Source organism: Onychostoma macrolepis, chromosome 06 (assembly GCF_012432095.1).
Source record: "Onychostoma macrolepis isolate SWU-2019 chromosome 06, ASM1243209v1, whole genome shotgun sequence".
Classification (NCBI taxonomy): Eukaryota; Metazoa; Chordata; class Actinopteri; order Cypriniformes; family Cyprinidae; genus Onychostoma; species Onychostoma macrolepis.
In genome coordinates this window covers 7,696,246-7,708,578 of record NC_081160.1, presented here as the reverse complement: position 1 = coordinate 7,708,578, position 12,333 = coordinate 7,696,246, and the positions used below count along the sequence as shown (strand labels likewise).

Here is a 12,333-nt window from a genome sequence, read left to right as displayed (position 1 = left end):
AGCAAGGTTTAAGGTTTAAATGCCTTTTTGTTTATTACAAACATGCAGCTTTTTACTTCACAAGATGTTAATTGGTGGACTGGAGGTGTGTGGATTTCTTGTGGATTATTGTGATGTTTTTATCAGCTGTTTAGACTCTCATTCTGACGGCACCCATTCACTGCAGAGGATCCATTGATGAGCAAGTTATGTAATGCTAAATTTCTGATCTTATCTACTCATCTACATCTTGGATGGCCTGGGGGTGAATACATTTTAAGCTAATTTTTATTTTTGGGTGAACTATTTCTTTAACATCAGCCCTAACCCTAAAATCTGATCAGTTTATCCCCAGTGCTGTCTCGGAACCAAGGAAGATGATCCTAGGACATGTCCTACTTGAGAAAAACAGCACACTCTCACACAAAAATACTGTTTCATTTTTTAAATGTTGAGAAGCTGTAGTCCTCTTGCATGCTGTTGGTGAATATTAATGAGAACATCCTAATCACATGAATAAATGAATATTGTATGTAGACTGTTGTATTTTTAGACCTTTCTCTTTAGTGTGCATGCCTCTCTGCATGTGCTGTGGTGAGAGCTCTCTGATCTATTCTGATGATTCTGTGGTGGTTTTTGTGGTGTTTGTGACTTGACCTTACATTTCTTTCTCTGTTATGTGTCTCTTTTCATTTGCAGTAAACAAATGTTGTGACGTCATCGTGTCTCCACAAGGTTTTTTTCTGTTTTCATTTTTTGTTTTTTCCACATTTTGGTAGCTCAAAGATATGTGTGATATGTCCCTGCAAGATGTTTATATGTTAAAGTCCTATATTCTATGAACAAAATTGCAGTCGGTTAATAATTAAAGATATTTAGCTATTAATTATAGAGTAAATTAGGCAAATTGACACATTAGCCATGCTTCAAATAGGTCTACTCCTTTTTTAGCTAATCAGTCTTAATGAAGGATAAAATAGACTTAGCTTTGCTATTCTTAAAACCCTGTTAACCTTCTTAAAATCATCTTGTCTTAAATCTATGGAAAGGATTTAGTTTTTACCAGCAAGTAAGCCATCCACTGTAGAAGCTCAGGAAGTTCATTGCAGTTTCGCAGCTCTTGTGTCCATAGCAAGAGTGTGAAGTGAATATATATGAATGTATTTGTGTGTGACATGATGTATTTCTTTTCTTCTAGGTTGTAGTAAATGCTCTGCTGGGAGCCATACCTTCCATCATGAATGTGCTACTAGTGTGTTTGATCTTCTGGCTGATCTTCAGCATCATGGGGGTGAACCTTTTTGCGGGGAAATACTACCATTGTGTGAATATCACCAACGATGAGATGATTCCTATCAGTGTGGTCAATAACAAGTCTGATTGCTTTGCCTTGATTGCAAACAATGTCTCGGCGCGCTGGAAAAATGTGAAGATTAATTTCGACAATGTGGGAGCTGGATACTTGGCGCTACTGCAAGTGGTGAGAGAGCTGAACGCATAGCTCGACTATGATTTGTTTTGCTTAGTAAGAGGTTTTGTATTTGTAGCATATTCACACGATATATTTATTATTGAAATTGATTTTGTTCTTTTTCACAAGGCCACATTTAAAGGATGGATGGACATCATGTACGCAGCTGTGGATTCTCGTGATGTAAGTGTTTCTCTTCAGTGTAGTTAACAGATCTTTTTTTTTAACCATTCAGACTGCATTGTTACATTCAAACCACCTTTGACCCTTTTCCATAATTCTCTGTTACTGTCTGCTTAATATATTATTGTATTTTTTTTTTTATTTATGACTACACAATTTAATAATGGCATTTAAGGATTAGCATCATGAACTATTAGACTATCTACCTTTATTCGAGGAGATCCAGAAATGAAAAAATATTTAAACTAAGGATAATTTTATTTAGGTTATTTAGATTTACAGTATATTTGTTGTGGTTTACTCCAACTGAAAATACACCATACAAAGGGTATATCTGTTCATTGGGCATTTCAGTGTTTTTAATTTAGTTTTACTGTGACTGTTTACAAAACTATTATATAACTTTCACATTAGAATTGTTTAATAAATATATTAATTATATAATTTTATGCCATGGTCTGTCTGAATACTCGATTCTGATTGGCTGGCAGGTGTTGATTAAATTCGTTGAACTGCACAGGTAGTTGCAGGTCAGTTTAATCACGTTCTATATTAATGTGCTTCCTATAAACATTGGTAACCATAGTAACATACAGTTACAGTTAAATAGTAATACAGATGAAAATAACTGTCATTTTTATTATTCCGGTCAAATATTGCAGCGCAAATATTATTAACATCTTTAATATGTGAATGCCGGCAAATGACCATGGCATAATTTGCGGAGGCGAATGATTATCCCTTACATATAAATCAATACTATGCGTAATTATATGACTTAATGAACATTATAGTTGTATATTTTAAATCATTTACTAATAATTATAGATACACAAAAAGGACGTATTCTTCTTTTGAAGTAAACAAATTAATAATTAATCAATTTAATAATTGTGTTTTAATAATTGAATTTAAATGAAATGTAAATAATTGAATAATAACTGTGATTTAAATTAATCAAATGGCTAAAAATAACTTTGCGTTGAAAATCTCACATATCCTCTGGTATTGCTGCATACATGGACAATGTAATACATAGACAATTGTGAGCAGTTTTTTATGTTTAAGCAGGAGTGTGCTTATGATGAGTAAGTTGTGATGCACATTAGGAATGCAAATGTGTAATAACACACAACATTTTCTTGTACCACAGTTGGAGCAACAGCCTGACTATGAATCAAACCTTTACATGTACCTGTACTTCGTCATCTTCATTATCTTCGGCTCCTTCTTTACTCTTAACCTCTTCATTGGTGTCATCATTGATAACTTCAATCAGCAGAAGAAAAAGATAAGTATTTAAACTGAGGAAGGTGAATTTAGTGATAAGGAATATTGTGCATATTACAGTGTGCAGTCTCAATGTGTTTGTTCAGTTTACTTTCAAAGAGATGTAATGTGATATGTACACAGTCTGTGGCTTTGTTTAGTGAGCACACAATGGTAACTTATTGAACTGGTTTTGTTTGAAAAGCGCACACAGTGGTAATGTATTGAGAGATAAATAGGACCTGGTTTGGACTGGACTGTCTCTTTGACATTTCCTGAAGTTCAGAGGTGAAAAACAGAGGCCTGGTTGCATTATGTTTGTGTTGTGACATATAATGAAACCGTGGTTGTAACCAGCCTTCTGCATTTGCTCTTTACCTAGGAGGTCAGGATATCTTCATGACAGAAGAACAAAAGAAATATTACAATGCCATGAAGAAACTGGGATCTAAGAAGCCTCAGAAGCCAATTCCCAGGCCTTCGGTATGACACACAGCTCGCTCCCCCTAACCGCTAAGAAGTTCCATTATATTTAATACAACATGCCAAATGCCAATTTCTCTGTACTTCGCTCTAGAACAAGTTTCAAGGCCTCATCTTTGACTTTATCACCAAACAAGCCTTCGACATTGTGATTATGATCCTGATCTGCTTGAACATGGTGACTATGATGGTGGAAACCGACGACCAGACAAATGAGATGGATGATATTCTGTACTGGATAAACCTGGTTTTCATCATCCTCTTCACTGGAGAATGTGTGCTCAAGATGATCTCCCTGCGGCACTACTACTTCACCATTGGCTGGAATGTGTTTGACTTTGTAGTGGTGATTCTCTCAATTGTTGGTAAGAAAGTCTTGGAGGTTCTACAGACTATTACTATCATTAAACTACCGTATTGACTCAAATATAAGACGACTCTGATTATACGACGACCCCCCTTTTCAAGATGTACCTTTTGGAAAAAGGCTTTTTGAAAACCAAATCTTGTGTTTTTTCTTAAATTATTTTCATATTGCATATTTTTCCTATTTAAATTTTTGTTTTGAAAGTATGGTAAATATTGGTAAAATGTACCACCAATCACAGTTTTAAATATACACTTTTTGATAAACCATAAAAATAACAAGTAGCCCATCTGAATTATATAACAATTAGGCTATCCATCTCATAGTAGCCTAGCAAAATGTCATTAACAGAAGTGAAATCTTATTGTAGTCTTCAAATCTGCGTACTGTCTTACGTTTTAAAATCACTTACAGAGGAAGTTTGGTCCCATCAAGCTAACATGACAGTCACGATTCGTGCCATTATAAACTTTTCTTTTTCTTTTGTTTTCACTTGTGATGTTCTAACATTACAACACACATACAGTACATACGTATTTCTTGGCACACTCGTTTTACACGTATTTAGCGCCACCTATTGTTGTGGGTGTATTATTGACATGTCAAAGTCTAGACCCTGAATATAAGACGACCACGTTTTTTTCAGATGCATTTCCAAGAAAAAAACATTGTCTTATATTCTGGTCAATACGGTATAATAACATTTTGAAGATTTAGGCCAGAAACATACTTTATAAACATTCCGTACTTGTTCCTTCTTGACGGAAAAGGTGCGATCACATTTAATGTTGTTCTGTGAATCTTCACTGACAAAATCCAGTCATTTCTGTTGGAATCTATGCGATCTGGAATTGAAAGATTTCCCTATACAGGTTTCACAACGGAGTCAAGTTGGTCACACAGATTTGCCGTGTTAAACAACAGAAAGCTGCATGGTTTGAAAGTGACGTCTGTGTGAGCTGCACTTCAAACATTGCTACACTATTGGCAATAGACAATGGATTTTTTGTCCACAGAATTTCACCAATGTGACCGCACCTTAACTTGATCTGAAAGACAAAAGTGTCCAAAGAAGACAGTTTAGGCTAATGTCTGCTATAGTGATCCTTTGCTGTAATGCTGGGAATGCTATACTATATTTGAGTCGAGTATGCTTTGACCATAAATCACATTTAAAGGATAGTTCACCCAAAAATGAAAATTACCCAATGATTTACTCACCCTCAATCCATTCTAGATGAATATGACTTTCTTCTTTCAGACGAATACAATTGGAGTTATATAAAAAAATGTCCTGGCTCTTCCAAGCTTTATACTGGCAGTGAATGGTGGTCAAGATTTTGAAGCCCAAAAAACTGCATCCATACATTATAAAAAGTGCTCCACATGGCTCCGGGGGGTTAAATAAAGGCCTTCAGAATTGAGTCGATGCATTTGTGTAAGAAAAATATCCTTATTTAAAGCTTTCTATACTGTAATCTCTAGCTTCCGCTGTCGTACGCGGGTTCACGAGAGAGTGGCGTTCCAGCGGATGACATAGGCGTAGCGTAAGCTTTGGTGAGAATATGCTAGTCTAGCAAGTTTTGTTTACAGCAAAGGAAAACCAGTCTCCTCTTGGCTTTGATCGAAATCCTCCAACATTTGTCTTTACAAATCCTTGTCTTATACATCTAATTCATGATTATTCATTTTGTTTTGTTTTGCTCTCTCCACTGCAATTCCGCAATCGTCACTTCCACATTCGTCATCACGTTCGCCTACATCATCCGCTAAAACGCCACTCTCTCATGAACACACGTACAACAGTTAGCGGAAACTAGAGATTACCGTTTATAAAGTTTTAAATATGGATATTTTTTTAAATATAGATATTATTCTTACACAAACACATCACTTCATAAGGCCTTTATTAACCCCACGGGAGCAGTGTGGAGCACTTTTAATGATGAATAGATGCACTTTTTTGGGTTTCAAAATCTCGACTCCCATTCACTGCCATTATAAAGCTTGGAAGAACCAGGACATTTTTTTAAAATAACTATTTGTATTCATCTGAAAGAAGAAAGTCATATACATCTAGGGTGGCTTGAGAGTGAGTAAATTATGGGGTAATTTAGATTTTTGGGTGAACTATCCCTTTAAGCAAGAATAGTGTGGAAAATTCATGGATTTCTGAGATCACTTATTTGACTTGTGTTTTGTTTTTCATCAGGTATGTTCCTCTCTGAGATGATTGAGAAATATTTTGTATCGCCAACGTTATTTCGAGTCATCCGACTTGCCAGAATCGGCCGCATTCTTCGTCTCATCAAAGGAGCCAAAGGCATTCGTACACTCCTGTTTGCCTTGATGATGTCACTTCCTGCCTTGTTCAATATTGGCCTCCTCCTGTTCCTGGTCATGTTTATCTATGCCATCTTCGGAATGTCCAACTTTGCCTACGTGAAGCGGGAGGCGGGGATCGATGACATGTTTAACTTTGAGACATTCGGGAACTCGATGCTTTGCTTGTTCCAGATTACGACTTCAGCAGGATGGGACGGTCTCCTGGCACCCATCCTGAACAAACACGATCCAGATTGCGACAGCGAATTGGAGCACCCGGGCAGCATGTACCGCAGCGATTGCGGAAACCCCTCGGTTGGCATCTTCTTCTTCGTGAGCTACATCATCATCTGCTTCCTGATTGTGGTGAACATGTACATCGCCGTGATCTTGGAGAACTTCAGCGTAGCCACAGAGGAGAGCGCCGAACCGCTGAGCGAGGACGACTTTGAAATGTTCTATGAAGTCTGGGAGCGATTCGATCCCAACGCCACGCAGTTTGTGGAGTACGACAAGCTTTCTGACTTTGCGGATGCTCTGGACCCTCCATTACGCATCGCCAAGCCAAACAAGATCCAGCTCATAGCCATGGACCTGCCCATGGTCAGTGGCGACCGCATCCACTGCCTGGACATCCTGTTCGCCTTTACCCTGAGGGTACTGGGAGAGGAGGGCGAGATGGATGCCCTGAGGGGACAGATGGAGGATCGTTTCATGGCCTCCAATCCCTCCAAAGTCTCCTACGAGCCAATCACGACAACCCTCCGGAGGAAACAAGAGGAAATGTCGGCCGTCATCATCCAGAGGACCTTCCGACGGTACCGTATGAGGCAAACGGTAAAGAAGGCCTCCAAAGCCTACCGACAGCAGCTGCAAGACGGGAATGTGCGCATCCCGGAGAAAGAGGTGCTCGTCATTGGAAAGTTTCAAGAGAACTCTGCATCGGACAAAACGGATATGACTCCCTCCTCTGCATCTCCGCCGTCTTATAACAGCGTGGCCAAGTCAGAGAAAGACAAATACGAAAAGGAGAGGAGAGAAAAAGAGGACAAAGCAAAAGATGCAAGAGACAGAAAAAAATGAACGAGGGACTAAAACAGAGACTGTTCTTTTCAACTGCGACACTGTTTACAGAGCGGAGCGCGAGAACCGGGGTGCAATTCACCTCAAGCGGTTTTGGAACTAATGCCAAACTGAGTGTGTGTGAGGCGGAGTGTGTGTATGTGCGTGTGTCTAGACTATTGTGTGCGTGCGCACCAAGCTAGCCTTAGGGTGCATTTATGGTGTTGACGGAAAGCGTTGATTCGAGGACAGTGCCAGTGTCGACACGACGAACACACACGCACACACACACACACACGCTTGAGTATGACTGTTGAATCCCTAAGGACGCTGGTGTGAAACAAAATGGCAAGTATAGAGTGGTGTGTGAGTTTGTCCTTTAGTTTTCAGTGTTGTTACACAATCCCGAGGACTGAAAGAAACTGTTATAGTCATCAGTAGCTAGTGCTAACACTACCGCTGGTGTCTTTCTTATTGAATGGCGTATTATATACCTGCACATTTTTGTTAGCTCATTTTTTTATTCATGTTGAACTTTTCTACTCATGGGTTTGATTGTCTGAACTACTTCATTTAAGGGCACGTCTGTGGAAGGGGCTGGGGAATGTCGATCATATCCGGTAGTGAATTATCTGAACGGGACCTCATTTACTTTAGCGTTAGCGAATACCGAACAAACCACACACACACACACACACACACAGGTTCTAAGTGCTACAAAATCAATCGCTCAGTAAGCTGAGAGCAGAATGCTACTGTACTAATCAGGACTTTCACACATAGAATGTTTTTTATTATTTATGGATGAAGATGTAGACCATGTCTGCACTGCCTTACTGAACACAAACACGAAAATGGATTAATTGAACACACTCTTTCACAGTTGATAGCAGAATGAGCCAAACTCAGTCAGTGTACTTCGACTCAAACCCGTTGATGAATGTTTTGGGTTCAATCTATGGTCACCTCAATTGACAACATTTTTGTGATGCTATAAGGCACTTATAAAGGAAGTAAAAGAGGCCAAGCAATTAATCATTAAATGTAACACTGTTTACAGCCACGTGTATAGTAGAACCACAAAACTTTAACATTATATGATATATTATAGATTATACATGTGTTAACATGAGAATAGTGTGTTATAATCACTTGTCTAATCTTGTCTTTTATCTTTCAAATCTGTTGTCATGACAACGCCTGTTAAAGCCTGTAAACCCAATAACTTTCGCACAATATCTGCACAAAGACACCAAAAAGAGAGGTGATGCAATTTCCTTGGGCGTTGTACCACATGACTAGTGTATTTATTTATTTATATATTAAAGGAGCCACATCCTATATTTTGAGGGTTTTTTTCCTTCACGCTAGGTCTACGTCTAAAACTGATTGATTGTAGATAAATTTCTACTTATGATCATTATATTAACAGACATAAGTGGTCTAATCAGAAGTTAGAAGATGTCTATGTTTTTACCTGACACAAGGTGCATAACAACAGGGTTCTGGAATGGCAACAACCACAGGAATAATATCGAAAACATAGTGCAATTTCCTTTAACAGCAGATTAAATGTTTGTGTTTTATCAAAAAACATAAGCTATACATCTTGGCCTGTAAACCCTCCAAATGCCGGCACAGTTTACTTCGTTTGTAAGTGCCTCATTCGAACCTTGATTTTAGCTTATTTAAGGAGCAAATTGCAATTATTTCCAGTGGTAATCAATATTATGCAACAAAAGTTGTTCGTTGAACCCTAAACGTTCTACACCACATGAGGCACATACGCGACGAGACAGATGTCCACCCCTCCGTGAAACTACTGTAACATTAACAGACTTCGGGAAGCCTGAATGTACACTCACTGGTGAACGTGATAGGAAACGGCAATGTTACCCTACTGAATGTCTCTGTACCAGACAGCCACATGTCTCACCTCCTTGTTTTATTTTGAACAAAAGAAAGAAAGGAAAAAAAACATGCGTAAATATATATATATATATATATATATATATATATATATATATATATATATATATATATATATATATATATATATATATATCTTCCAAATCTAAACCATTCCGTGCATAGGTGCAGGTCAACCTGTCAGTGGATCTCTACTGAAAAACAATTTTCCGTTTTGAAGTTCAATGTCTGTCGCCGAGTAACGGCAACACCCTGAGTTCGGCTGAATAATGCGATTATGACATGAGCTCTTCTGTTGAACTAGTGGTGGTGATTTTGTATGTATATAATGGCACGCTGTATCTCACCTCTGTACTCAACTCTGTAGAGGAGCACTTTTACACGCCACTTAAACTGTCATTTGGATGCATGTGTGAGAGGTGCGGGTGTGAAAGAGAAAAAGAATATGAGAGCTTATTTATGTGTGAGAGATCTATATGTGTGTGTTTTGACTGTATGTACTGGGGCCACCATCGATGTGCTTTATTCTCATTATCTTTATTGTTTATATTGTAAATAGTAGTTTCAAGCTCATGTCATTGGTTTTGTTTTGTTTTTTTATTTTGAATTAACTTATTTTGTTTACATTTCTTTTTGCACAGTGCTACATGTGAAGGCCAGGTCCTGGTTTTAAATGTACATAAAAATTTATGAAGCAATCAGTGGTCGTCATATTTCATTCGTAGTGTGGTAGTAAACTGCATGCACTATATTAACCAACTACATGGTGACGTTATTTTAAAAGCCAAAAGAATAAAGATCATATTTTTTGTACCAAAGTTAAACTTATTATATTCGTTATAACACACATCGCAAATATAGTTTCGAGAGAGAATCGCAGCAGAGAAATGCATACTTTTTTTTTGTTTGGTTACTTGAAAATGTTTATGATTTGCAAACGTGTACTACCTTTTGTTTTGGATGTGCAATATGAATTGATTTCTTCTGAAGCAGAGCAGAGTTTGCAGACATCCACTGTAGTTTTCCAAAATAAGATTTTGGGAAGCCAGTAACTGAAAAGCCTAAGACATTTATTTTGGAAATGTTTTTTGTCAAATATGCAGCATTTGCCTTCAGTCTGTATTGGTATATCTGTGCCATTCAATAATTAATAAATAATACAAATATATAACAAATAGAGATCCGTCAATATAACCTTAATCTTCTGAACATTTACGCCTCTGGACATCACAAACAGATCTCTGCTTGAAAAAGGAGAAGAAAAGTGGAAGGAGGTGTAGAGAGGTAAGAACTGCCCAAACAGGAGAAGGCCTAAATTTAGTCTCTTCGGTGAGATTAAGTGCTGCAATCATCCTTCTAGTACTGCTGCTAGACTCTCCTTTCAACAGACCCAAGACTGTGTGTGTGTGTGTGTGTGTGTGTGCCTGAGAAGCACTGTAATCAGGAGTGACCCTGCTGGAGTGCTTTTCTTCCTGTTGCCTGGCAACCTGACATCACCATACACCCTTCAGTGATTGATCACACAGCATCTACCCATAGTGCTCTGGGGTTTTCAGCAGGCTTTCCCCAACCAACACCCCTCATTTTCTGCATCTCTCATCCCCTCTCTCCCACACTCATTCATTCATGCTTTCTGTTCAGTCATAGAGAGATACAGGCCCGCGTTTGTTCCTGTGGGATTCCCTTTTGAGAGGAGCTGTTTGTTTTACTGTCTTTTATGGCGAGGTCTGGTACTGGAGATAAATGTGCCTGTTTATGTATGAACTGATAAGGTTAAGAATAACGCGTCAACATCATTTTTGGCTAAATCAAATTATTCAGAAAAACAGCAAAATAAAAAATGATACCCTCACATATGCACAGATTAAAATCTCGACCAATTCAAACTGAGAAAACACAGGGTGGGGCTGGTGAGTGATGCTGGTACCAGAGCCATTTCAATAAATTCTAAATAGTTCAAGGCGCCCTCTTACGGTTGAAGGAGGAGTACACATGTGTTGTATGATGGACGTTCGCCCTTCACCAGCAGCGGGCGTTACACCACATGACCAGGAACAGAGATTTTAATTATTTCTTCTTAAAGGAACCGTAGCCTTCCCTTTTACCATTTTGTGTTTACTAAAGTAACTAATAGAATTCTGTTTCTTGTCTTTTCCAGCAAATGGTCAGTGAAAGAAGGTGTTGACCTCAGTCAACCTCTGATGAGTTACAGTATTTGAGTTTCACCATTCTATTATTTTTTTTTTGTTACAGGGGAAAACATGGGCTGCAAACTAAATATAGGACACTGCTAAGCATTATGTTTTAGGTAGTTCACTTTGTCACAAAGATGATTTTTTACTACATTGAATTGGATTTTTTATTGTTCAATACAGTATAAAAGGTTGAAAACTGTGGTGGGTCACATTCACATTTTTGTCAGGATTGATGTGTTTAAAACAAATATTCTTGCTATGTAATTATATGTTAGATAATGTCTAGTATCTTTAATATTAAATCTTTTGGCTTTAAATCTTTTGGGTTTGTTTTATTTTATTAAAATAAATGTATTTATTTTAACCAAAAGCTTTAAATAATTAACAAAGAAGCTATTGTATTCTACACACATTTCTAAATCTTAGCTTTTAAGTGCATTAACAGTTCAAATTAAGACTTTATTTATTAGAACTTCAGTCACTGTATATAATATAATATTACGTTCATGTTATGGTGTACATCACAAAATGGCAACATGACTGTTATGTAACATGATACTTTAGATTATGCAACATATTAACAGAATTTTCCCTCAATAAACTTGCTTATTGATAGTAAGGTAGTTGTTTATGTTTAGGTTTTGGGTAGGGTTAATGGATCTAGAATATGATCATGCACCATAAGGCATTAATATGTGCTCTATAAATCCTAATTAACAGCCACTATCCTAGTAATATGTATGTTAATAAGTAACTAGTTAATAGTGTTCCTTGTGTGTACGTGTGTTTGTGCACATGTGTTTCTGTGTGTGTGTGTGTGTGTGTGTGGTGCTTTAAATACTGTGAGTAACTGCTTCTGAATGTGACCAGCTCACTTTTTCCACTAAAGTAAAATGTGGGAAAATAAAAAGCATGATGATGTTAAAAAAAAAACAGTGGGAAAAACCATCTCACCATCTGCATTTGTGTTAAAAGGAAAGCACAGGCATTTTACCAAGCTCAACAAACTGCAACAGAGTGTAGAAATTTTCCTCTTTGTAACACATAGATAAATGTGCTCCTAAAAGTTC

The 12,333-nt window shown here is 37.6% G+C and overlaps 1 protein-coding gene across 2 annotated transcripts in view; it reads left to right on the top strand.

Moving 5' to 3' along the window:
- scn1lab (sodium channel, voltage-gated, type I like, alpha b) overlaps positions 1–9,111 on the top strand; it is a 40,797-nt gene extending 31,686 nt beyond the window's left edge. For both annotated transcript variants that reach the window (XM_058778340.1, XM_058778339.1), the window contains 6 exons: positions 1,178–1,459; positions 1,580–1,633; positions 2,787–2,924; positions 3,281–3,385; positions 3,480–3,750; positions 5,965–9,111. In XM_058778340.1, the coding sequence (XP_058634323.1) occupies positions 1,178–1,459; positions 1,580–1,633; positions 2,787–2,924; positions 3,281–3,385; positions 3,480–3,750; positions 5,965–7,160 (2,046 nt within the window). In that variant the 3' untranslated portion in view covers positions 7,161–9,111. The remainder of the gene's footprint in view (positions 1–1,177; positions 1,460–1,579; positions 1,634–2,786; positions 2,925–3,280; positions 3,386–3,479; positions 3,751–5,964) is intronic.
- Positions 9,112–12,333: the final 3,222 nt, after the last annotated feature.